Below are 26,493 nucleotides of genomic sequence, written 5' to 3' on the forward strand. Positions count from 1 at the left end.
GGTGGGCTGAAGGAGGGATCGGGCCGGGTGAAAGAGGGATCGGGCGGGCTGAAGGAGGGATCGGGCCGGGCTGAGGGAGGGATCGGGCCGGTCTCGGGGCCGGGCTGAGGGAGGGATCGGGCCGGCTGAAGGAGGGATCGGGCCGGTCTCGGGGCCGGGCTGAGGGAGGGACCTGCCGGGCTGAGGGAGGGATCGGGCCGGCTGAAGGAGGGATCGGGCCGGGCGAAGGAGGGACCTGCCGGGCTGAGGGAGGCACCGGCCCCGCTCCGGAAGCGCTCCCGCCCGCCGGGCCCGCCCCGCCTGACCCGGAGCCGCTCGGCCGCGCTGACGCTGCCTTGTCCCGCCATGGCTCCCAAGGGCGGCCCCGGCCGGCAGCAGTCCGAGGAGGATCTGCTGCTGCAGGACTTCAGCCGCAACCTCTCGGCCAAGTCCTCCGCGCTCTTCTTCGGCAACGCCTTCATCGTCTCCGCCATCCCCATCTGTGAGCGGGCCAGCGCGGGCGGCAGCCGGGAGCGGAGCGGCGGGTTCTGGGGGGATCAGCAGCCCTGGGGGAGCAAAATACCCTGGAAGAGGGGGATCAGCATTCCTGGGGGGATCAGGAGGTTGGGAAGGAGGATCAGGAGGTTGGGAAGGGGACCAGGGCTCCCCACCGCCCGCCGTGGGCTCTGTCCCGCTGCGGATCCCGGGGCTGCTGCTCCGGCAGTGTCGGGTCCCGGTTCCGAGCGTTTGGGATCCCGGTTCCAGCCGTGTCGGGTCCCGGTTCCAGCCCCATCAGGTCCCGGTTCCGAGCCGAGTCCGGTTCCAGCCCTATTGGATCCCGGTTCCAGCCCCATCGGATCCCTGTTCCAGCCCTATCGGGTCCCGGTTCCAGCCCTATCGGATCCCGGTTCCAGCCCTATCGGGTGCCTGTTCCAACCCCATCGGATCCCGGTTCCAGCCCCATCGGATCCCGGTTCCAGTCCCATCGGGTCTTGGTTCCAGCCCTATCGGATCCTGGTTCCAGCCCTATCGGGTCCCGATTCCAGCCCCATTTGGTCCTGGTTCCAGCCCCATTGGGTTCCTGTTCCAATCCCATCGGATCCCTGTTCCAGCCCCATCGGATCCCGGTTCCAGCCCTACCGGGTCCCGGTTCCAGCCCCGCCGGGTCCCGTCCGGCCGCGGTGCCGGCCGGTGCCGGTGCCGGTGTCGGTGCCGGTGCCGGTGTCGGTGCCGGTCCCGGTGCAGGGCAGCATCACTGACGTGTCACCGCAGCAGCGCTGCCCGCAGGCTCTGCCGTGCTCACACAGCCCCTTCCAGCCACGGCAAAGCTCCTGTCCCCTGCCACGGTTCTTTTAATGCCCTTAAAACACCCCCGAGGGATTTTGGAGGAGTTAGCTTTGTGAGAGACTGTGGAATTACAGAGCTCAGATCCTGTATGGGGCGTTTCTCTTGGAGAGAAACTCCTTCCAATGCCATTCTTTCTTTCTTTTCTTTTTAAAAGGGCTTTACTGGAGAATATGGCATATGGATCTTGTTCAGTCTGCAGTCCTGTACAGCGTCATGACCCTCATCAGTACCTATCTCGTGGCTTTTGCATATAAAAACGTCAAGTTTGTCCTCAAACACAAGTAAGTTTGGTGCCGCTTTGAATTTATCATTTAAAAATTTAACAAAACTGCCATTTAGAACTGTAGTTTTTTATTAATAAGAAACGTTACTCAAAAAATATTTTGCACAGAAGTATCTCCTGATTAGTTTCTCTTGTTCTTTTGTAATTATAGTAAAATCTTGTCAGCTAAGAGTATGGGGAAATAGTAAATCCACCATCATGCTCCTTGGGTATCACCACAAATTATGTTTAAATTATAAATTATATTACATATTGGATGTGAATTATATTACTTTTAGTAATTGCTGTTATTATTTCTTACCCCTTCACCTTGACAGAACTGTCAGGTATCTTGGCTAAGTTGTATTCTTCACTGTACAGAAAACTTTCTGTAATCCCAGGGCTGGGCTGGTGGGTTTTTCATTTCTGAAGTGTGACATGAGTGGTGGTGCTTACAGAGTAGCCCAGAAAAGAGAAGATGCTGTTTCCAAGGAGGTGACTCGCAAGCTGTCCGAGGCGGACAACAGGAAGATGTCCCGCAAGGAGAAGGATGAAAGGTGATCTCTCTGTCCTCTTCCTTCTCTCCCTTGTTGTAGGAGTGCCTTCATGTCTGTGAGACTCTGGGTGGGGCAGTAGGGACTGTGCTGGGCGCTGTTTTTCTGTCTTCTGGTGAGCAGCAGCTGCAGGGTAACTTGTGGTTCAGCTTCAAGCCCTTTTGAGCAGAACTGTCAAGGGCAGGTCTCAGATGCACTGAGTGTTAGAGGGAATCCCCAGTGGGACTGCAGGATGGGAGCTTTGGAGCCAAACTCTCTGTTTTCTGGAGAAACTACTGCACACTTCATCGTGTGGGTGTGCCTGGATATCCCCATCCCTGGCAGTGCCCAAGGCCAGGCTGGACAGGGCTGGGAGCAGCCTGGGACAGTGGAAGGTGTCCCTGCCATGGCAGGGGTGGAGTGGGATGAGCTTTAAGGCTCCTCCCCACCCAAACCATTCCAGGATTCCATGATAGCCATTGATTTCAATATATTTGAAATTTTATCTCCTAGGATTTACATTGACTTAAATATATTTGAAATTTGCTTCTAGGATTCTGTGGAAGAAAAATGAAGTTGCAGACTACGAGGCAACAACTTTCTCCATCTTCTACAACAACACTCTCTTTCTGGTCCTGGTTATCATCGCTTCCTTTTTCGTGCTGAAGAACTTCAACCCCACTGTGTATCCTTTATCCCCACCCCAAAACCCCCACAGCCCCACTCCTATTAGCTGTCACCACTCGCTGTAGCTGTCCTGTGGGCTGTGCCATTCCTCTCTTGGTACCTGCAGCCCACTCTAGTACAGCAGCTTAGAATGCTGAAACAAAAACAAGAGTTTACAAAAAAAAAAGTCTCCCAGTTAAAGTCCCTTAAAACATGAGATGTTTTAAGGATATTGCTTGGACAGTCTACAGGATCCTCCTGGCTTTGCCATTTCCATTGTGCTTTTGGAGTGAGGACACAGCTCAGTTTCCTGCAAACTCTGTGTCAGTGTTGGTTGCCTGGAGCTCTTCCCTGACAGGATGCTTTAGCTCCAGTAACTCACAAATAAAATGTTTTGTTCTTGTAGGATATTAATATTGCCAACAGGCCAGTTAATTCAAGATCTGTATTTATAAAACTTGTAAGAGAACAGGCTGAACTTTATGGGTGTCTTAATTGTGAAGGTGAGTTCTGAAGCTGTGTTTCAGGCTGCAGTATTCCAGTTTTAAAACTCCAGGGAAAGACTATTTAAATTCCTTCCTTTTCATAAAACTCCTACCAAATGTTGTGTACCAAAGAAGGATCTTGAGAATTCCTTAACCTGTTCCCTGCAGAAACTACATCCTTTCTATCAGTGCTTCCTCAGGACTGATTGCTCTGCTGTCCACAGGATCCAAGTAGACACAAAATCCTCAGCAGTTTCTGTGAGAGGCTTCAGCTGCCATGGAAATGCCTAAGGGTGGAATAGGAATAAATTTTTTTTTTTTTTTTTTTAGCATGAGGAAAACGTGGGGAGGGTTTGAATCCAAAATGGTTGAATTGTGTTAACTTTTGGTATCTTTACATGATATTTGATATTGCAGTTACTCAGTTTTGTTTTTTTTTTTTACTTAGCAAGGAGAGGGAGTGGGGTGTGAGCTGTGAGCAGACATCACCTTTCTGCAGCTCCACCCTGGGGACAATCCATTTATCATTGTAACTTGAAAAGTTGTAATTAAAACGAGCTTTTTTTTTTTGCAATTTGATTCCTTGTATTTTCATTCTTCATTTTTTTAAAAAACAGGGATTTTCATATCTAGGTTTGTCAACTCTTTCTGCTTCCAGAAGAGATGAGACTTCTACAAGCTAACATATTCCCTAGAAGCACTCCTCATTTTTGAGTAATGTGGAGTCAGGACAAAACCTAAATCTCCTAGGAAAACGCTTTTGAAGTGGTTTGAATGTACTTTTTTTTTCATTAATCTTCAAAGTTGTAAGTAAAAAATCCTGCCACTCTCTGCACAGCTTAAGAAAAAAGCTTTAGCTGGCTTTTAATAATGGGTTTATCAGACAATCCTGTGTCTTTTCTGGCTATCACTGGAGGAGCTGTTCATTTAAATGCCAAACTCTACTGATATTAATGGAATTCCAGTTACAGATCCTGCCATTACAAACTTGGGATCCTAAAGAGAGAAGAAAGTTTTTAATCAGAATTAATGTAACAATTACTCTGCTAATCTTGGCTTCAATAAGATTAAATGGAAAATAGAGTAAAATGGAGAATGTGACGAGCAGGAGACAGTAATGGATCTATTTCTGGCAAATTCAAGTACTTTTGGTCATTTAATACTCTTTTAGTTAACTGTTTTTTCTCAAAATTAATGGATTTTTTCTTTATCCCTTCTGCCTGACTGTTCAGCACTGGAAGGACACATTCCATAAAGCTCCTGCCTGCCTTGGACAGCTTCCCTTTCCCTGGCCTCACTTCTTGTAAGGGATATAATTGACAGGTTTTAGCTGAGTATTTAGCTCCCATAAAGCAGATTTTTAACAGCCCAGCACAAAGGCAGGCTGGCTCCTCGGGGGAGCAGCAGGATTTGGTGTTGCTGGTTTTGCTCTGTTGCTCTCGGAGCCCCCAGTGCTGAACTCAAGCTCTGGAACAGACAATGTTACACTCATTTTCCTGGCAGGGCTTTAGCAGGTGTATTCCCCAGAAAATCTGGCTGCAAAGTGCTTGGAAGGAGCCTTTTCTTCTGCCATTACTGTCGGCTCACTGAGTCTTTTATTACCAGCTTTTCATCTTCTCTTAGGGCTTTTTTGGTATTGACAGTTGCTGAGGCCTGGAGCTTAGTGTGTCAGAATTTTCCTGGAGAGGGAACATTGAGCACTGACAGCCTGAAACAAAAGCAGGTGGGTGGGTGGGGTGGGATGTGTTCTGCAAAAAAACTAATCTTGATTCTTCAGAGAAAAGTTTGGGGCTTTTTTCGGTTGGCATTTGGATTTTTGTTCACTTTTTCAGTTGGTTGTTTTGGGTTTTTTTTAGAGGTGGTGTTTGGTTTTTCCCTTTGCAATCCCCACTACAAGCTGCAATGATAAATAAAAAATTCAATATAAAACACTGAAATGATATTTCTCTAGTCTAATGCTGAGGATTAACCTGAATCAGAGCTGCTGCTCTGTCCCACATTGCCCTCAGAGCCTGTGAGGGACAATGCCATCTCCTCAATTAAAGTTGGGAATTGATCTAGTTTTAATGCATTATTGGGTTCCCAAGTACATGAGAAGGGGAAGAGAGAACATTAAGTTGTACCCCCAGGGGGAGGAAAAGGAATTCCTCTGTTACTGGGAGGATAATTATATTAAATTATAAAGCTGTTAACTGTGAGATGGTTGAAGCTTTGTAAGAATGAACAGCAGTCAGTGGTAATGCAGCACGGGGGATGTTCCCATGGCAGGGCAAGGTGGGTCTGGCCAGTGCCACCCTGGGGAGGCTGGGGACAGCTGCACTGGGCACAATCCAGGCCAAATCACAGAACATGGCTTAGAAAGGAGCTTAAATCCCACCCAGGGCCACCCCTGCCATGGCAGGGACACCTCCCACTGTCCCAGCTGCTCCAGCCCAGTGTCCAGCCTGGCCTTGGGCACTGCCAGGGATCCAGGAGCTGCTCTGGGCAGCTGTGCCAGGGCTGCCCACCCTCACAGGGAACAATTCCTAATTCCCAATCTCCCATCCATCCCTGCCCCCTCCTGCTTCAGGCCAGGCCAGACCTTCCCTGGGATTGCTGTGCTCCTTGGGGACTGACTGCCAGCAGCACCCTGGGGCCAGCCCAGCCCCTCCTGTCCCTCCTGGGCACAGCTGGAGGGTTCCCTGGGCACATCTGGAGCATTCCCTGGACACATCTGGAACGTTCCCTGGGCACAGCTGGCACGTTCCCTGGGCACAGCACCCCCGCCTCGGCAGAGGGCCCCGCTGGCCCAGAGCAGCTCCGCTGTCAGTAACAGGTCTGCAGCTCTCGGGGCAGATGCACAAAACGCTTTTATTGTGTCCAAGCAGAATTCCAGAATTCCAGTCAGACTGCATTTCTCACGTACAGCAGGAGTCACTGACACACAGCCACGGCTTCAGAGGCAGGAGGAGAGCACTCAGGCGTGGGGAGCTGCTCACCTGGCCCAGGTGAGTGCTGGGGGGGTACAGGGGTCCTACAAATACTGTACAGAGCTGAGTCCCAGCAGGGACGGGAGAAATACAGACTGAACTCAGAGGAGCGTGGTACAGAGCAAATCCTTGGGGAGATACAACGTGGGCTTCAGCTGGGCAAATCAGGATGTAAATTCTTCCTGTCAGCTCCTGTAAATGCTCACAAAAATCTGTTTAAAATGTGTCTTATGCATTTACTTCCTCCCGGTTTCACAGCAAGTGGAAGCAGGTGTAGCCTTTTGGAGTACGTACCTGATTGTTCCTGCAGTTCTCAGCAGCTATATATTGTGTATATTTATAGTATCTAGATCCTTAAAAGCTCCTGAATATTGAAATTTGCAGTAGCTCTGTCTACAAGCAGGCAGAAGTAGAGGCAGGTTTCTATAGATGCAAAACCCAATATTTAATCATGGCTTTCTTGGCTTAAGGTCTATGGAGAAGTAGAACTTTGCAGAGCTGTTCTGTTCAGTAACCTGACATGCGTGTTTGGGTTTCCTAGCACTGCTCCAGGGAGCTGCCCAGGAGCACTCCACAGCTGGAACAGCTGGAAAATTAGGAGCTGAACTATCTAATTGCTAGCTAGTTCTCTGTCTTACAGCCTTTATTCAACTACAGAGAAATCCTAGAGCTTATATTCAGCATAAAAAAGCAAAGTTTGAGCTTGTCCCTTCCATCTGTTAACCTGAAGAAACTTTATAGTTGAGATTTCCCAAACATGGTTTTATTAAAACCTGAAGTTGTATCTGGCTTTTCTTCATTGAAAAAATAGATCTGTACATCCTTCGTTAATTACCAAGTACCTGAAGGTTATAAATGGTTTCTTTTTTTTCTTTTTTTTTTTTTGCTTTACAAGTATTTGTCACAGCACAAGCATGAGGTGCAAAGAGTAAAGTAAAAATTAATGAACTCGGTCAAGAAGGTAAGAAAATACAAGGTTATTCTCGGTTAGAAGAGAGATCAACTGTGCTTTTAAATTCACTGCAGAGTAGTAGCAAGAGCACACATCTCGAAGGATCCAGTGACAGTAGACACTGAGCAGCAAGTGCTGAATGATTCTCATGAGAGTAATTCAGGGCTGTCCTGGAGTACAGAGCACTTCTAAACCATGCAGTCCAGGAAATTCATGCATTGCATTAGGATCTGTAGTCCTTCTTGCTGTAGGGCTTGTTGCCCAGGATATTATCTATTTCATTCACAATATGGGATGTCATCTTTGGAAGGACCTGGGGTGGAAGAGAGTGATCTTTAATCGAGATACATCCAAACTGAAACCTAGATTTCATCAAAGTACATTTCCTCTGGGGTTTTTGTGTGACAGATATTAAACATTCATCTAATAACTTTCTCCCTTAAAGGAAAAACCACTGGAGGACCTTTACTCGGTGAGAGAATCGCAGCAAAGCCTCTCAGCTTTGTGTGTGGAACATTGCTTGGCTGCACGGGGACATGAGCTGGTGGCAGAGGAAGCTCTGACTGGGGAAAGCCAACAGGGAATAATTGAGGTGGGTGCAGGTGACAAGTGACAGCACACAATCTGTCACATCATCCCCTGGGCTCCCTTGCATTTTTAGCATTGCAGAAATTGCATTTCAAGTGAATTTGAAATTGCATTTTCACTTGAAAGCTGCTGATGCCACCCTGGTGTCACTGGGCAATGACCCCAGAAGGTGCTAACCATGGTGACAGCAGGGATGGGCCCGATTAGGGTGAGCCCTGCTCTAAGGGAAGGAGGGTGCTGGGTCTGGGGGTGTCTCCCTGCAGGAGCTGCCACCCCCTGCACCCACCTGGATGGCGCCGAGGTTCTCGATCAGCTGCTCGGGGCTGGAGGATCCCAGGAGGACAGAGCTCACCCCCTCGTTCCTCAGGCACCATGCTGGGAACAAAGGCACAAGGGGGTCAGGGGCACAGGGGGGCTGCCAGGGCCTCGCCACAGTCCCTGATGTCTGCCACAGCCTCTGTCTCTGCTTGAAAATAATCTCATTCTTTGTCTCCAGATCAAATATCAAACCCCACAGATCTTCCAGGATCCCACCCGAGCCTGCTCCCTGCCCCAGCACTTCTCCTGGCTCTGGGGTGTGGATTTTCACTGCTGGGATGCTGAACCAGGGAGCACCTTTCTGACAAATGTGGTATTTTCCAGCTTCAGCTCTCAGCAGCATTAAGATAATCACTAGGAAAAAACGCCAAAACTCATTTTGAACAGCAGGCTCGTGTCTGCCAGCCCAGCACCACAAAGGTGATGGCTTCCTAGGGGGAGGGATGTCCAGGGAAACAGGGAGGTGGGACCCCTGGGGATGCCCAGGACACCCTGACCCTGTCAGTCACAGCTGCTGGAAACAATCCTGGTGAATTAATTGTTGCCCAGAGAAACTGTGCCTGCCCTGGATCCCTGAGATCCCAGTTTGGAGCAACCCTGGCTAGTGGAAGGTGCCCCTGCCCATGGCTTTAAATGGGCTTTAAATTCCTCTCTAGCCCAAACCACTCCAGCATCAATAATTTTTTATGCATTTTAAAAAAGGAACACATCTCTAGCTGCAGGCCCGGCCCAAACCATGGTGGAAAGAGAACCCATTTTCTGTGCCAGCCTTCCCCAAGGCAGCCCTGAGCCCTGAGGAGGGGGCACCCACCGACAGCCAGCTGTGGCAGCGTGCAGCCCAGGCGCTCGGCGATGGGGGACAGGTCCTTCAGCTTCCCCTGCTGCTTCCTGCCCTCCTCGCTGATGATCTTCTCCTTCAGCCACTGGTAGCACTGCAGAGCAAGCACAGCTCGTCAGGCTGCCAGCTTCCAGCCTCCAAAACGCCGAGTTTAAGGCGATTTGTAATTATAATCTATAAATATGTATAAATAGCAGCACTTGCAAAGCCACGTCCGGCCCAGAAGGTCGTGGGGGTGAGTAACACAAAGCCTGGCTACCCAAAGCAATTGGGGCACGCCAGGATGTCTCCTGCTGTCCTCAGCTCTCTGGCTTTATTCTCACTCCAGAACCCGGAATCTCTCTTTTCCTTTTGCACCCCATAACCCCCAATCAGAATAAAATCAGGATAATTGTGAGGAAACCAAGTTGTGGTGACACCAGAACGCCAAAACCTGTGAGAGAGGGCAGCCCCCAGCAGCCCAGGAGTGCTCAGTGGGCTTGCCCTTGGCCTCTCTGGAGGGATACTGGGATCACTGGAGGGATACTGGGGGGCTGAGCACCCCCTTGGCCTAGGCTGGCTCCCAGGGAAGCGATGCCCAAGTCTGTCAGACCTGCGTGGTTCAGGGGGTGCAAGTGGCAGCAGCTGCATCCATCCAGGGTTGGACTCCATGACCTTGGAGGTCCTTTCCAACCTTAATTCCAGGATTAAGGCCAGTGAGGAGCCTGGAGCACCACAGAGCCCCTGGTTTGTGCCTCCCCCTGGGTGCCACCCCTCAGTGCAGGGTGGGGACAGCATCCAGCAGCCCCCAGGTGCCCCCAGCCCCCTCAGCTCCTGCGTGGGGAACCCGAGCTCGCGCTAACCCAGATTCTCCTGCTCTCTGGAGCGTGGTTGCCAGAGAAACCGAGCTGATCCATCCAAGCACAGCCCCTCCTCACCAGGGAGCCCTTTCCCTTCCCCTTTGCTGCTTCCCTCCCTCACAGAAGCAGCACAGCCCAAAGGAGCACCGGGAGTACCTTGAGTGAAGCCCTTGAGCTTTCAGGGACGCCGTTGCCGTATTTCCCTGAGATGATCCCACAGGCCAGGGGGGACCACGTCATTGCTCCCACCCCTGCGGGGGGAACAGGGAGAGGGCGGTCAGGGCACTGGGACACACCAGAGTGCAGCACAAATACACCTTGCAGTCAGAAACTGAGCCCAAAGCACACTGATTGCTGCTTGTTCCTGTCGCCACCGCAGCGACGCTCACATGGCCTTCCAGGAAGCAGCTGCTGATGCCCTGAGGGATTTATTTCACTTAATGGACCACACAAACCTCAGAGAGTAAAGGCACAGCCAAGCCAATTAACACTTAATATGTTCATTACTGTACTTCAGTTATTAACACGTGATATTAAGCAATACTTCATCAGAGGCACAGAAAGCTGGTTGTTCTTTTAGGTGACTATTAGATAGAGATTTGGCTTTGTCCTGGTCCCACCTGGAGACCCAGGTGATCCTACTCTCCATTTCTCTATGGGAATGCCCAAGCCAGAAGATGATCTCCATGTTCCTCACCATGACCTCCATGGCCCTCACCATGAACTCCATGGCCCTCACCATCACCTCCATGCTCCTCACCATCACCTCCATGCTCCTCACCATGACCTTCATGCTCCTCACCATCACCTTCACACCCCTCACCATCACCTCCATGCTCCTCACCATCACCTCCACGCTCCTCACCATCACCTCCATGGCCCTCACCATCATCTCCACACCCCTCACCATCACCTCCACGGCCCTCACCATGACCTTCATGCTCCTCACCATGACCTCCACGGCCCAGCAGGCTCAGACTCACCAATTTTGTGGTACAATTCTGGCAGCTGCACCTCCACCTTCTCCCTCTGGAAGAGGTGATACTCGGCCTGCTCGCACACGGGTGGGATCATGTTGAACTGCCTGGCCACGGAGTAGGCTTCCTGCCGAGGGAACCCCAGAGAAAACACTTCAGTCCGTGGAAATACCCCGCAGGACACGCCAGGCCGTGCTCCCTGAGGGGACAGCAGGTGGCCAAGGCAAGGCTCACAAGTGGGACCAGCAGGATGCTGCAATCCTGGCACCTCCTGGAGTCACAGCCTGGTTTGGACACGAAGCCCATCCCTCACCATGACCTCCACACTCCTCACCATCACCTCCATGTTCCTCACCATGATCTCTGTGGCCCTCACCATGACCTGTATTCTCCTGACCATGACCACAAGGCCTTCACCATGACCTCCATGGCCTCACCGTCCCCTCCAGGCTCTCACCATGATCTCCATGGCCCCACCATGGTCTCCATGGCCCCCACCATGATCTCCATGGCCCCACCATCCCCTCCAGGCCCTCACCATGATCTCCATGGCCCCACCATGATCTCCATGGCCCCACCACGATCTCCATGGCCCCACCATGATCTCCATGGCCCCACCACGATCTCCATGGCCCCACCATGATCTCCATGGCCCCACCATCACCACCATGGCCCCACCATCCCCTCCAGGCCCTCACCATCATCTCCATGGTCCCACCATGATCTCCATGGCCCCACCATGATCTCCATTACCCTCACCATGATCTCCATGGCCCCACCATGATCTCACCATGATCTCCACGGCCCCACCACCCCCTCCATCCCCTCACCATGATCTCCATGGCGCTCCAGCGGGACGTGCCCCAGTACATGGCCATGCCCTGGTTGATCACGTGTGTCATCGCCCTCACGATTTCTAGGTGAGACAAAACAAGGGGAGTGAGAAGTGCCCAGAGGCCACATCTCCACCAAAGCCACTCCAAACACCCCACACACAGACAGTGCTGAGCCCTGACCTGCCCAGGTGTGGCTGAAATGCATTTTCCGTGCAAACATCAAGACACTGACCCTGCAGGTGGTTCAAAACTGCTTTTCCCACCTGGCTCTTGCCTAGCACGGCCTTAGGAGGACATTTCCTCCACAACAGAACACAAGAGGGCAGCACAGTGGAAAAATAAACTTCAAAATAAATTATATATATTTTTAAATTTGCTTCCTGAAAGCACATATCTGGGTCTGCCTCTTTTTTACCACAACACTAGGGACAAAGCTGCAAGAATTGAACCCAAGGGCCCTGTCACCCCCAGGTGTCACCTCTGCAGAGCCCAGCAAAAACCCCTGAGCTCCACGGGGTCAGGGCTGCCCCCAGCCCCCCAAAAACCCCAAAAACCCCAAAACCCCTGAGCTGCATGGGGTCAGGGCTGCCCTGAGCCCCCCAAAAACCCCAAAAACCCCAAAAACCCCTGAGCTCCATGGGGTCAGGGCTGCCCCCAGCCCCCCAAAACCCCAAAACCCCTGAGCTGCACAGGCAGCTCCAGCGGGGAAGGCTCCATTTATAACCCACAGGGCTGCTCTGGCACACAGACCTGCCTCCATCCCAAACACAAACCCACTGGGTCCGAGGAACGAGGCAAAGGGAATAAGAACCCCAGGCAGTTAAAGCCAGCACTGGGATGGAAAGGAAACTTCCAGTTCTTCCTGAAAAAATAGCAGTTCATTTCAGTGAAGTGTAAATACAGAATCAAAGACTGGTTGGGGTTGTAAAGGACCTTAAAGATCTTTTTCCAAGCCCTTGCTGTGGGCAGGGAAACCTTCCACCTGACCATGGCTCCCAAATTCAATTAATGAGCAATTTCAAGCTGCCCCATCTGAACATTCAATTAAAAATTGTTTTTCATTCCCTACCACCATCAGTCTAAGCCTGTAAGTGATCCTTCCCTTCCTCCCTCTTCAGCTGCTTCTCCCTGGCTTTAGTTTTCTATTTTTGCCCTGCCACCATTTCGGAGTTTGGCAAAACATTTCGTCACACGCCTCTTACACATCTCAGCCCAGGGTTGTTTTCATTTCTCCAGCCTCTACTCCTTTCAAAAAAAAACCCCAATTCAACTCAGAAAATTTATGTAAATATACATATATATATATATATATCTCCTTGCTGGGAGAGCCAGGGGATGGCGATGGGATTTGGGAAGGACACAGGCCTGGATCTCTTGTCCTGCCAGCTGGATGCCCAAATAGCAGCACTTAGGAACAGGAGCTGTTGGGTTTTTGTAACATAAATCAGTGCTTCAAATCCCAAATAACAGCCCCTGGCCCTATAACAATAACAGCACTGAAGCAGGTTAAAGTTCCCTGGTAGGAACGGTGTCACCTTCCCTCCCTGCGTGCCAGGCTGTGCCATGCTGTGGGCACCTGGGGACACACCAGGCAGCCCAGGGACCCTCCTCTCCAGGAAAAGCCCCTTGGGATGAAGAAAAAGCTCCTGCTTGCCCAGCTGGGGATGAGGAACAGGGCACGGAGCACACAGGAGCTCGTCCCTCGTCCCCAGGGTCCCTGAGCGAGGGGCTGGGGGTGGCAGAGGGTGGCAGGGACACCCCACACTGGGCTGAGCCAGCCCCAGGGAGGGTGGGCAGCCTCTCACCCCCCTGCCTGGCAGACCCCAGCCCAGCTCTGGGGCACAGCCAGACCCACGAGCTGCCCGAGGCGCTCATCTCCAGCTGCTCCTACTCCAACACTCGCTGCTTTTACAACGGGAAACGATTTTCATTTGCTCCGAGACCTTTAAGAACATTAAATACATTTCAGGGGTTTGGGTTAAGCAGCTTGGCCAGGTGCCCTGAGGCCCAAGTGAGTGACAGCACAGAAATCCCCATGGATGCTCATCTGCTGCTTCCCCAGGGGAGGAACAGAGCCTGGGGAGAGAAGGATCTGCCCTGGCTGGGCCAGAAGGATCCAGGCAGCTGGAAACAGCTGTGATTTTGGGTTTGAGCCATGGAATGATTTACCAGCCTTGCAGGGAGAACAAGAAGTCACAAAAGTTTAGATGTTATAGTAGAAATAGTCACAAAGTAAAGGGAAGAATTTTTGAGTGCTGTACAGGGGTGTTTCTGTTTTGTACATGGGGGTCAGAGGTTTAAGATGGAGGGATTTGGGCCTGCCCTGTCCTCCCTCTTTCTCCTTCCTCACCTCCATGTTCTTGGTGATGTTGGCACTCACAGATTGGTTTAGAGTAGAAAAGCACCATTTAATAAAGGTAATAGGCATTGGGGAAAAACTGTAACCATGTAACACGTAATGTACCATATAAAAGATAGAAAAGCACCATTTAATAAAGGTAATAGGCATTGAGGAAAACTGTAACCATGTAACACGTAATGTACCATAGAAAAGATAGAAAAGCACCATTTAATATAGGTAATAGGCATTGGGGACAAACTGTACCCATGTAACACGTAATGTACCATATAAAAGATAGAAAAGCACCATTTAATATAGGTAATGGGCATTGGGGAAAAACTGTACCCATGTAACACGTAATGTACCATATAAAAGACAGCAGCAGCCCTGGGCAGAGGGGGAGAGAAGAAGCAGTCGGGAGTCAGAGAGGATGTCAGGGGGTGTGTGTGCCTCTGCCTGAGCTGTGAGCAAACCACAGCAGCCAGAGAAGAAAATCTTTTAGATAACTTGCAATAAACTGCCTTGAGACCAAACAAGAGGCTGCTGAGCCTTTCTTTGGAAGGAGGGTTGGAGGAGAGACTTTTCCTCCTCACGGAGCCACCCCTGACCCAGGGTGGGCTTTGGCAGGAAAGCAAAGAGGACATCCAGGTTTGGACTGGGTTGTGCCCCCTGCTCACAGCGTGCTCCAGCAGCACCCACAGGTGGGGAACACCTTCAGGTCACCTTCTCCTCCAGGAGTGGCTGCCCCAGCCCTGGAAGTGTCTCAGGCCGGGCTGGAGGGGCCTTGGAGCAGCCTGGGACAGTGGGAGGGAAGGGGATGAGCTCTAAGGTGCCCTCCAAGGCTCCCTGGGGAGAAGTGAGGCGAGCGTGGTGCTGAGCAGGATGGAGTGGCTCGGGGAGCAGCACCGACAGATGGCCCAGCAGATGCTCTGGGATGGAAGTGGCTTAGTAGGTGATCCATAAAAAAGGCAGGAAGAAGATGGGAAGTATCTCCAGCACGCCATTCACACGAGAAATGTGCCTTTTTTCACCCTGCTGGAGCCTCAGCCCGTGCCTGGCTGCCAGGGCCAGCCCTGGGAACGTGGGATCAGCTGTGCCCTGGCCACAGGAGCTGCTCAGTGACAGGAGACCGAGCACAGAGCTCACAACTCAGGGGCTTCCTTCGCTCAGCAGCTCCTGGGGCAGCTCCTAAAACCCCAGGCCAGCCCCTGACCTGCCCTGGTGGCACCCAGGGGTGGCACAGCCCCATGGCCAGCAAGGAAACGGGTGTCAGCACTGCTGACAGGGAGCTGCAGCTCTGTGTGATCCCCATGGACCATCCAGCACATCTGCCATGGCCACCTGCCTTAAATCCAGCACAAATCCACTTTGCCTGAGGGAACTGGGAAAGGAAACGCTCCAAACATTAAAGCCACTCCTGGGGCAGAAAGGAAACTTCCATTTCCTTCTAAAACCTACAAATTCGTGTTGGCAGGGCAGACAGAGAACCCTTAAATAAGCTGGGAGGGGCCTTAAAGGACATTAATTCCAACTCTGTGCCGCGGGCAGGGACACTTTCCATGGGCCTGGCTACCAAAATGAGAGATTTCACATTTACACTGCCCCCTGAACCACTGGTTACAAACTGTTTTGATTGTTTTTGGCTCCCTGCCCTCCTCCCTTAGGCCAGGATCAGGCAGGAAAGGTTAACCCCTTCCAGCCCAGCTCCCACCAACCTTCCATGGGGGTGTTGTTGTCCGGCCTGTTGGCAAAGACCACGTCCACATATTCCAGCTGCAACCTCTGCAGAGAAGCCTTCAGCCCTGGGCAGGGAAAGCAGAGACAGAGCCAGGATGGGATCAAACACACACGCATATATATATATATATAAATAAATAAATAAATAAATAAATAAATAAATAAATAAATAAATTTATATATATATATAAAATATATATATTTATATATATATAATATATTTATATATATATATAAAAATATATATATTTTTATATATATATACACACATAGGCACTCAGGATGTGGGAGGGATGCTGAACAATGCTGTCCCACCTCCCTGCAGCCATCTGAAGGACAAAGCACCGGCGTGGCCACACAGATTCCTTTGCACAGGAATGTGCTTCAGTCTGGAGCTCCAGGATTTGTGCTGACCAGCCCTGGTCACAGAGGCAGCTGCCAGGGGCTGTTTCAGTGCCCTGCTCCTGCCTGCGGTTAATTCCAGCTGAATTTTGTCACAGAACATTTCTTTCTCCAGGGGGACATTCCAGGGATGCAGAATGGTGGCACTGGGGATGACTGGTGCCCCTGGTCACAAGGAGCAGGGAAAGCACCAGGGAGGGCTTCACCTTGCCAGGCTGCACAGAGCAAGCCCAAGCCCTTTGCAGCCCATAAATGCCCAGGTTTGGAGAGCCTGCCTGTGAGGAGCTGATGGGAGATGGCATCAAACCCCTGCAGATGTATTTATATATCTGGGGATGAGTGTATGAGAGAGGGCGAGCAGAGGATGGGCATTTTACCCAGCTCAAAATTCAGCAAACATTTTCAGCCTGCTCTATTTTGACTCATTCTTCATGAACATTCATAAAAACATTTTGTTCTTGGGAAGATTTGTGGAAAATAACTGTTAAAGTTCCTCTTCTCTCTCTCACGCACACAGATATATATAAATTTATATATAAAGATATAAAATATCTCTCATTGACCTTAATGTTGTTTGCTGGGTGTTCTGTGAAATGATTCCAATTCTTGCCAGTGCTTTTCTGTCATTGCACAAAGTATCTCCACAAGAAATGGAAAAGGGATGGGTCAGGAGTGCCTGGGACACATCTGCCACCTCCCTGAGCCCCTTCAGTGCCACCACCTCACTGAAGCTTTTTTAGATGAAAATCCAACAAAAAGTTGCTACAAGAAAAACTTTCTCCAGCATTCCCTGACTGGGAAAGCCCCAAGATCCTGATGGGTCTGCAATGATGGAAAAAGCCAAAGCTGCACCCAGGGAGGGGCTGTGCCCCCCACTCATGCCCCCGAGCTGGGCATGGGGCTGGCACTGCCCTGCTGGGGCTGGCACTGCCCTGCCATGCTCTGCTGGGGCTGGCACTGCCCTGCACTGCCCCACTGGGGCTGGCACTGCCCTGCACTGCCCCACTGGGGCTGGCACCCCGGGAATGCCCCTCCACAGCATCCCCCAGCCCAGGAGCTGCAGGATGCTCGTGCTGCAGAGCCCTGGCTGGCTCCTGTCACAGGGACAAGGGGACACTGCTGATCCTGGCTGTGAGCCACGGTTCTGTTCCTGGCACTGGTCTCCCTGTGCTGTGAGCTGAGCTTGAGCCTGAGCTGAGCCTGAGCTGAGCCTGAACTGAGCCTGAGCCTGAGCTGAGCCTGAGCTGGGCCTGAGCTGAGCTGAGCCTGAGCTGGCCCCACGGGAAGGGCTGGGGGGTGCAGAGAGCTCCCCAAACCCAGCAGAGCCCAGGGGATGCAGGGGCTGTCAGTGCAGCCCTGTGGGAACCCAGGGCTTCCCTCTGGCAGGTCTGGGACCCTGGCAGGGGTCAGGAACCCCCCTGGACAGAGCCCCCAGAGACACTGGCTGTGATCTCTGCCCATGGAGAGGAGTTTTCAATCTCACAGGATGAATTACCAGCTTTGAGTGTTTGATATAAGTAATAATTAAGTGTGGCACGGGTGCAAAAGTAAAATTTTAGGATTCTAGATTAGGGGTCCAAAGGGGACAAGATGGAGGAAATTGGGTGTGCCTTGTCCTTTTTCTCCTTCTTCATGCCCTCCATGTTTCACTGTGGTGTTGGCATTTTTCTGTTGGTTCAGGCTGGGGACACACTGTCCAACGTAGGTGACAGATATTGGCACGTTATTGTAAATCCAGCACAGGTAGTTTGTGGTATTTAATGTTTGTACCATCCCACTGAGGGCAGAGCCCCACACGCTGCCCTGCAGGACAGAGCTGCGGCAGGGCAGCAGAACATGTTAGAGATAAACAGAATAAACAACCTTGAAACAGCACAGACCAATTATGGCTTCTGCTTTGGCAGCGGGGCTGACAGACAGAGACTTTCTACAATCTGGGAATCATCAATACCACAGATCCCGACACAGCCCAGGCGCTGACACTGTTTGAGGGGAGCCAAAACAATCCTTGGGGGCATTTTGGGCATTCACAGAGGAGTTTGGGCACTGCCCTGCATGGGACTGGCACAGGAGCAGTGGGATCAAACAGCCCCAGCCCAGGGGAGGGCACTGGGACCCCGCTGGGCAGAGCCCACCCTGGCACAGCAGACCCAGCCCAGGTACCTTCAATGATGTGTTTCCTGGACAGGCCCCTCTCCGTCTCAGCCCTGCAAGGCAAAAACAGCAACAGCTGGGACAGTGCAGCAGCCTGGAGCTCTGAGCTGTGCTCTGATTTAAACACCCCCAAAATGACAGAACCCCAGACTGGCTGGGTTGGGAAGGACCTCAAATCCCACCCAGTGCCACCCTGCCATGGCAGGGACACCTCCCACTGTCCCATCTGCTCCAACCCCAGTGTCCAACCTGCCCTTGGGCACTGCCAGGGATCCAGGGGCAGCCTCAGCTGCTCTGGGAATTCCATTCCAGTCAGGAATTCCCAATTCCCAATCTCCCACCCAGCCCTGCCCCCTGCAGCTGCTCTGGGAATCCCATCCCAGCCAGGAATTCCCAATTCCCAATCTCCCACCCAGCCCTGCCCTCTGGCAGTGGGAGCCATCCCCTGTGTCCTGTCCCTCCATCCTTGTCCCCAGTCCCTCTCCAGCTCTCCTGGAGCCCCTTCAGGCTCTGAGCTCTCCCTGGAGCTTCTCCTCTCCAGATAAGAAACTCCAAACCTTAAAACACTTGGCAAAACAAACAGAAATGCAAGGACAGCAGCAAACCACCCCCAGGTGCCAGAAACCTCCCCTGGCTGTAGGGCTGGGGCAGCAAACCCCAGGACCAGTGACTGTCACACTTACTTGCCACCCCAGTACAGCTTTGTGGTTATCACCAAACTGGACCTCCTGCAAAAACAACAGGAAAATTAATATGATTTTTAAAATAATAATATTTCAGTAATAACAATAATAATGACAAAGCAGCTGCTGCCCATCAGCAATGTGGAAAAGCTGGGAGCAGGATTTCTGCTGGGAATGCTCCAACTGAAAGAGCAGCTGTGAAGTGTTGAGGAGACAGACTCCAGTGTTGGTTTGGGGGGAATTCCCTGCAAGTGGAACTCTGGCAGTCAGGGAAAGCCCAGGAACTGCCCCAGGGAGTGGCACCTCTGTGCTCAGGGCATTGCCCCTCTCCAGCTGGGGTGAAATGTGCTGCAGCTGTTGTGGGAAAATATGCTCATAAACAGGGCAGGAGGAAATGAATGGAGCCAGGGGAAGTTTGGACTGGACATTGGGATAGAAACCAAGTGACCAAAATCCCCAGACATTTTGAATTGCTGAGGAAGAGCACCCAGCCCTTTATCCAGGGGCTGCAGTGCTGTTCCCTCCTGCCCCGTGCCTCTCCGTGCCAGGCAGCACTCCCAGAGTTATTAAAGCCGAGTGTGAGACATCTGAATTCATTTGTAAACTCTACATGATGTTAAATCAAAGATTTATCACCCTCCAGCTCCCTCTCTGCATAACCAGACACGTACAACACAATTTCCCCAGCTTTTATTTGGCTTCATTTCATTTCCTCCACATCACGCCGAGTATTTCTCATCAATCAATCAATCAATCAATCACCCCCCAATCCCCTGGGCTGGGTTTGGGGAGAGCCCCCCTCCAGCTGAGCCTGCCCAGGACCCCCGGGAGGCTCTGAGGGTGATGCAAACCCCTTCAAACCCCACAAGGGATGCTGAGTGCATCCTCTGAGGGGGTGTCACCTCCTCCCTGGCTGGCACAGCCCTGCGTCCCCCATCCTCGGCAGGGTGAGGTGCCAACCCTCTGCTCGGGGAGGGGATGGGCACAGAGGGTGGGCACAGCCCCCTGGGGAACACCCAAATCCCATCCCTCGTGTGGCTGCTCCTGTGGCACCCACTGGGTGCTGGGACAGCACCACCAGCACAGGAAATCTCCAAAGCAGAGGGGAGGCCAGGGGGAACGCTCCTGTGGGGACAGGGATGCCATACTGTACCTCCAGCCCTTCTTCTTCAGGATGTTCCCCAGGATCACCTCGGCCCTGCACAGGAACAGCCCGGCATGAGGGGGGCAGGGGGTGCTCAGTGCCCCCAGCCAGCCCAGCTGCAGCTGCCCCTGCCCTCCCCTGGTGACAGGGACCCCCAGATCCATCAGCACAGAGCCCCTTGTCCCCCCAGTGCCCCTTCCCAGCTCCCCTGGGGCCCGACCCTGGTGACAGGGACCCCCAGATCCACCAGCACAGAGCCCCTTGTCCCCCCAGTGCCCCTTCCCAGCTCCCCTGGTGACAGGGACCCCCAGATCCACCAGCACAGAGCCCCTTGTATCCCCAGTTCCCCTTCCCAGTTCCCCTGGTGCTCAACCCTGGGCTGTCCCTCAGCAGGACACGGACACTGGCACTGTCCCAGCCCAGCTGGGAGCCCTGGTGGTCACCCCAGTCCTGTTTAGCATGGGTGATGTCCCCCATCCCACAGATGACGTCCCCCCCACCCCACAGTGACTCAGAGCAGCCAGCCTGGCTCCCCCCAGGTTGGGATCCATGCCCAGAGCTGTCCCAGCCCCAGCCACGTTCCCTTCCCTTTGCTCCAGGTATTTCTGTCCCTGTGCCAGCACCCTGGCACTGGTGCTGCTCTCCAGCCTTTGCTGGGCACACGAGGCTTTGGCTTTAATTAATTCGGGTTTATTTGATGGGTGCCCCAAACACAAAAGGTTCTCCTGTGCCACTCAGGGAGGAAGAGCCTTTCCAGCCCAGCAGAGGGGGAGCAGAGAGCCCAGGGAAGGCAGGGGCAGCTCTGCCACCCCTTCTGGGCACACCTGCCCAGGTGTGGCAGTGCCAGCCCCTCTCGGGCACACCTGCCCAGGTGTGGCAGTGCCAGCCCCTCGGGCACACCTGCCCCTTTGGCACTCACTTGCCGGCCGCGTACACCTCAGCAGTGTCGAACAGGTTGACGCCGCTCTCGTAGGCGATGGTCATCAGCTGCTCGGCCACCTGGGGAGGCAAGGGGACAGCCAGGTGACAACCCAGCCCCGAGGCAGCAGGGACAATGCCACGGCAGGAAAATCCCACAGCAGGGACAATGCCACGGTAGGGACAATGCCATGGCAGGTGTCGGCACTCAGAATGTCCCTCAGACATTTTTGGAGGTTCCAGGTCCTGTTCAGAAGCATTTCAGACCCTGGCAGGCAGCTGGAAACAGCTGTGATTTTGGGTTTGGGCCATGGAATGATTTACCAACCTTGCAGGGAGAACAAGAAGTCACAAAAGTTTAGATGTTATAGTAGAAGTAGTTACAAAGTAAAGGGAAGATTTTTTTTGTATTGTACAAGGGGGTTTTAACACCTGTACAGGGGGGTTTTTACTTTGTATATGGGGGTCAGAAGTTTTAAGATGGAGGAATGTAGGCTGGTCCTGTTCCTCCTCTTTCTTCTTCCTCACCCCCATGCTCTTGGTGATGTTGGCACTTATGGATTGGTTTAGAGTAGAAAAGCAGCATTTAATATAGGTAATAGGAACTGGGGAAAAACTGTACCCATGTAACACGTAATGTACCATATAAAAGATAGAAAAGCACCATTTAATATAGGTAATAGGCATTGGGGAAAAACTATAAACATGTAACATGTAATATATCATATAAAAGATAGAAAAGCACCATTTAATATAGGTAATAGGCATTGGGGAAAACTGTAAACATGTAACACGTAATGTGCCATATAAAAGATAGAAAAGCACCATTTAATATAGGTAATAGGCATTGGGGACAAACTGTAACATGTAACACGTAGTGATTCCTGGATCCGTCTGCTCCAGGGAAAAGCACAGGAGGCCTGAGCTCCTTTTCAGTGCTTTCAGCTCATTATGTCAAAAATAAATCACCTTTGTACGGCCAGCCCTGCCTGTGTTTAGGACTGTTGCCCATTACATCCTCACACAAAACCAGTTCCCAGTTGCTGCTGCAGGAGCCCAGGGGATGGAGGGGACATTGCAGGGGACAGCACAGGACAGGGGATGGCCCTGAGGGGTGGATGGGGTTTATGAGAGTCCATCTCTGGAAATGTCAGGTTCATTAGGAGGTTGTGGCAGAGCTCTGTGTAGTGACTCACTGCTGTCTCTCCATGCAGGAAGGTCCCAGCAGCCACAATTTCATTTAAAAATTAAATTTAACCCTCCCCAGAGTGGGTTTTGTTCCATGCACTCACCTCATCTGAGATCTGACCTCCAAAAGTGACCCAGGTGCCTGGAAAAGCAAAATAATCTGTTACTATGAGAAGGTTTTGATATCAAAAATGCGACTTGACCAGAATTCCCTTTGGGATCAGATGGGTTTTGGATGGGGTGAAGTGGCTCAGGGGGTGGTGCACCCCAAGAGAGCTCCTGCAGCCAGGCAGGACAGGGCACCTGCCCCAGGGTGGGACTGGCACAGCCTCAGGACAGCACCCAGGGGATGCTGTGGGGCCAAAAGATAGATCTGCATTCAAATCGTGGGATGGTTTGGGTTGGAGGGACCTTAAAGCCCACCCAGTGCCACCCCAGCCATGGCAGGGACACTGCCACTGTCCCAGGTGCTCCCAGCCCTGTCCAGCCTGGCCCTGGGCACTGCCAGGCACTGAAACCTGAATCTCTTTCCAAATCAGAAATCATTTTCCAAAGCTTCAATTTGACTAATTGGAAAAAAAATCCGTGATGCTGCCACAACACATCATTTGGGGAATGAAAGTCTCCTTAAAGATGTACTTCAGCATTTAGCATCCTGAAAGCCAAAATTAGAATTAAAAAAAAAAAAAAAAGAAGACATTAAAAAGAGAAATATTTCTTCTGACAGGCAAGATTTCCAAGCCAAAGTGACTTTTCCCCAGGACCTTTCCCATGAAGCCAATGTCCAGGGCCAGCCCACCCAAGGGCTCTGCTGTCTCCAGGCTGGCTCCTAAAGCTGCTGCAGCTTAGGCTCAGTTAGTTGCTGACTCTGGTCTATTATTAGGAAAACTTGGGGCATTATCTCTTTATGATCATTGCTTTTAAAGAAATATATAATAAAATATCCTGTGGTGGAAGCAGCGTGTGGATTTTACCAGGTGAGAAATCAGTTTGGTTAGAAGGGACCTTTAAAGCTCAGCTGGTCCAAGCCCGAGGGATTCCCAGAGGAACAGGATTTCTGCCCCCACATTTTGCCTGTGTGTATTTATTTTGGGGTCCCTGGGTGCTGGGACAGGAGGGGTGCAGGCAGCTTTGATCAGCCTGCTCAGAACACCAGCACTCCTCATCTCTGGCAGCAGGAGCTCGCTCTCCTTCCCTCAAAAAAAATTAAAAAAAAAAAAGGCCAATCTGAATTTTTTCCTACGTCAGGCTTCGCTCAGTGCAAATAAAGCTATTTAAAGATGCACAAAGTGTTGAGTTCAAACTGCAACTCCTGACTTCCTGCAGAACAACCCGAGCTGGAAAAGCCAAGTTTGCCACAGATCAGAGATGAAATGGAAACGAAATAAATGAGCAAAGAGCACACATTTTCTGGCTAATTTTGTATTTGCTTTAGCTCTCTAAGGACAACAATAATGGGACAGGAGTACCCCTGCTGCACCTTGCTGGCTACAGAACTCAGCAGAGGCATTTTCTCTGATTACTGGAGTTTAAATGCTCTGGTCCTGCACAACAAAGATAAAACTGAAACCTGTTTTCATTTTATCTTTAAGCTTCTTCATGCAGATAAAAAAAAAAAATAACCAAATGAAGCCTGATTTCCATGTTAAAGCTTCAGAGGTGTTATTTTTACAGGAATACATTAAAATGTGTTTGTACCAAAAAATGGGTTGAGACTGTTTATCTCGAAGAGATTTTTTTTCCCTTTGCATAAGCAGCACACAGGTGCACAGGTGAGAGGGAAGGGATTATTCATCCTCCCCACAGAGCACACATCCTCTCAGAATTCCCCTTCTGACACAAAGCACGTCCCACTGGGTGACAATGTGCTCAGGGCATGGGGACAGCAGCCCGGGAGCTCAGCGTGGCCCAAAGCTCCTGGAATGCAAGGAATAAATTGTGTCTATAAATATATATACATATATATTATAAGGAATAAATTGTGTGTATAAATAAATAAATAAATAAATAAATAAATTATAAGGAATAAATTGTGCATATATATATTTTATAAGGAATAAATTGTGTGTATAAATAAATATATATATATTAAAAATAAGGAATAAATTGTGTATATATATATATTATAAGGAATAAATTTGGTGTATAAATATATATATTATAAGGAATAAATTGTGTGTATAAATAAATATATATATATTATAAGGAATAAATTGTGTGTATAAATATATATATTATAAGGAATAAATTGTTTGTATAAATATATATATTATAAGGAATAAATTGTGTGTATAAATAAATAAATAAATAAAGAAATATTTATATAAAATAAGGAATAAATTGTGTGTATAAATACATATATATATATTATAAGGAATAAATTGTGTGTATAAATATATATATATATATTATAAGGAATAAATTGTGTGTAGGGAGGGGCTCAGGAACAGGGACCCCAGCAAAGCAGAGGCACGGCCTGGCACAGGCTGCTCCCCTCCCTCTGCCAATTAAAAAGGCAAAAAAAAGCACAAGGCACATTTGGCATTTCAAACAACAGGCAAGGATGATTCACAGCCTCAGCCAACACACTTTGGGAAGAAGAATATACTGGAGAAAGATATGGATTTTTACAATATATATGTCACCTTCCTGCAGGACATGGCTTTTCCCACAGGCACATCCTGGGTCCAGCAGCAAGGAGAGCCCGGCAGAGCCCCTGGGGCTCCCCTGGAGCTCCCTCACCCAGCAGCAGGGAGAGCTCAGCCCAGGCACCAGCAGCCCCAGCACTGGGGTGCTCCAGGGCAGCTCAGCCTGGCTGAGCCTCAGTTGGAATAATAATATTGTTGTTGTTATGTTGTTATTATTGTTATGGTATTAGTCTATAATATTGTGTTATATATTATTATTATTGTTACATTATTATTATGTTACTATTCTATAATATTGTGTTATATAATATTATTATTGTTATGTTATTATTGCTATGTTATTATTCTATAATATTGTGTTATATATTATTACCATTGTTATGTTATTATTATGTTGTTATTCTATAATATTGTGTTATATATTATTATTATTGTTATGTTATTATTATGTTATTATTCTATAATATTGTGTTATATAATATTATTGTTATGTTATTATTATTCTATAAAATTGTGTTATATATTATTATTATTATTCTATTATTGTATTATTATTGTTGTTATGTTATTATTATTATTCTGCAGCAGCTCCAGGGCAGCTGCAGTGACCCGGGAAGGAAGCTCAGCCCCGAGGGGCTCAGAGCACCCCAGTCAGCCCTGCCAGCCCCCGGGCAGGCCCAGCAGAGGAGCTGCAGGAGCAGGGTGGCACTGCAGGGCCCTGCTGCCAGCCCTGCCCACCTCTGCTTTGTGCCCAAATCCCCTTCTCATCCCCTTCTCATCCCCTTCTCATCCCCTTCTCCTCCCGCAGGATGAAGCACGCTCCCACCTCGCTGAGGTTCTGCAAGGCTTTGGAGGAAGAGTGCTGAGCCTTCAGAAACTTCAGCGAGCCCTAAATGAGATTTTCATGCTGCAGAGAACACAGGGAGGCACGTTTATCTTTTGGGGGGCTGCAAGAGAGAAGCACTGAGGGAAGTCAGGGAAGGCAGGGCTGGGAGCAGACACCTGCTGGATGTGCAGAGGGACAGGCGGGACAAGGGGGATGGTTTTGAACTGAGAGAAAGGAGATTTAGATCAGATACTGGGGAGAAATCCTTCCCTGGGAGGGTGGCAGCCCTGGCACAGGTGCCCAGAGCAGCTGTGGCTGCCCCTGGATCCCTGGCAGTGCCCAAGGCCAGGCTGGATATTGGATTTGGAGCACCTGGGACAGCGGGAGGTGTCCCTGCCATGGCAGGGGTGGCACTGGATGAGCTTTAAAGTCCTTCCAACCCAAACCAATCATCCAAAAGCAAAGATGCTGTGCAGCAGGACAAACACCTGCCCATCCCAGGGAATTGGGGTTCTGGATTCTGGATTTCAGCTGCCCCTCCCTGGCACAGGGCAGGGCTCAGGGCTCGCTGTGCTGGAGCAGGAGGAGGTGCCCAGCAGCCTCCCCAGCCCTGCACAGCTGCACTCACAAAGGCTCTGTATATTTAGATGCTGCTGCAGTTCCACTTGAAATCAAAGAAAAGCTCTGCAGAACAGTTTGGTTTTTTTTCTTTTCCTGCTGCTACTTCCTTCCCGTGGCTTTTTCTCCTCCACCACACCAGCAGCACTTGGGGAAGCTGTGAGGCTGGTAAATAAAACTGATAAATGAAACCTCTGCACAGACAAGAGGAGTTCTTCCCAAGGCTGGGGCTATTTTAACCAGAA

General features: G+C 50.6%; 2 protein-coding genes across 4 annotated transcripts in view; one reads left to right on the forward strand and one right to left on the reverse strand.

Annotated features, from left to right (window-relative positions):
• Nucleotides 1-302: 302 nt before the first annotated feature.
• Nucleotides 303-3,839, forward strand: SSR3 (signal sequence receptor subunit 3). Its single transcript, NM_001245760.1, is given in 5 exon segments — nucleotides 303-481; nucleotides 1,481-1,607; nucleotides 2,047-2,145; nucleotides 2,675-2,806; nucleotides 3,441-3,839. Coding segments are annotated over 5 exon segments (561 nt in total). The 5' UTR covers nucleotides 303-345; the 3' UTR covers nucleotides 3,508-3,839.
• A 2,264-nt stretch (nucleotides 3,840-6,103) lies between these two features.
• Nucleotides 6,104-26,493, reverse strand: part of KCNAB1 (potassium voltage-gated channel subfamily A regulatory beta subunit 1) — a 53,106-nt gene continuing 32,716 nt past the window's right edge. For all 3 annotated transcript variants that reach the window (XM_030279919.4, XM_030279918.4, XM_072933231.1), the window contains exons 3-14: nucleotides 22,261-22,298; nucleotides 20,970-21,049; nucleotides 20,060-20,104; nucleotides 18,907-18,951; nucleotides 18,233-18,276; nucleotides 15,646-15,732; nucleotides 11,584-11,669; nucleotides 10,760-10,880; nucleotides 9,933-10,027; nucleotides 8,911-9,031; nucleotides 8,068-8,156; nucleotides 6,104-7,506 (exon numbers count right to left, since the gene is read on the reverse strand). In XM_030279919.4, coding sequence (XP_030135779.3) covers nucleotides 7,417-7,506; nucleotides 8,068-8,156; nucleotides 8,911-9,031; nucleotides 9,933-10,027; nucleotides 10,760-10,880; nucleotides 11,584-11,669; nucleotides 15,646-15,732; nucleotides 18,233-18,276; nucleotides 18,907-18,951; nucleotides 20,060-20,104; nucleotides 20,970-21,049; nucleotides 22,261-22,298 — 941 coding nt within the window. In that variant the 3' untranslated portion in view covers nucleotides 6,104-7,416. The remainder of the gene's footprint in view (nucleotides 7,507-8,067; nucleotides 8,157-8,910; nucleotides 9,032-9,932; nucleotides 10,028-10,759; nucleotides 10,881-11,583; nucleotides 11,670-15,645; nucleotides 15,733-18,232; nucleotides 18,277-18,906; nucleotides 18,952-20,059; nucleotides 20,105-20,969; nucleotides 21,050-22,260; nucleotides 22,299-26,493) is intronic.

This window comes from Taeniopygia guttata, chromosome 9 (genome assembly GCF_048771995.1).
Source record: "Taeniopygia guttata chromosome 9, bTaeGut7.mat, whole genome shotgun sequence".
In the NCBI taxonomy this organism is placed as follows: domain Eukaryota; kingdom Metazoa; phylum Chordata; class Aves; order Passeriformes; family Estrildidae; genus Taeniopygia; species Taeniopygia guttata.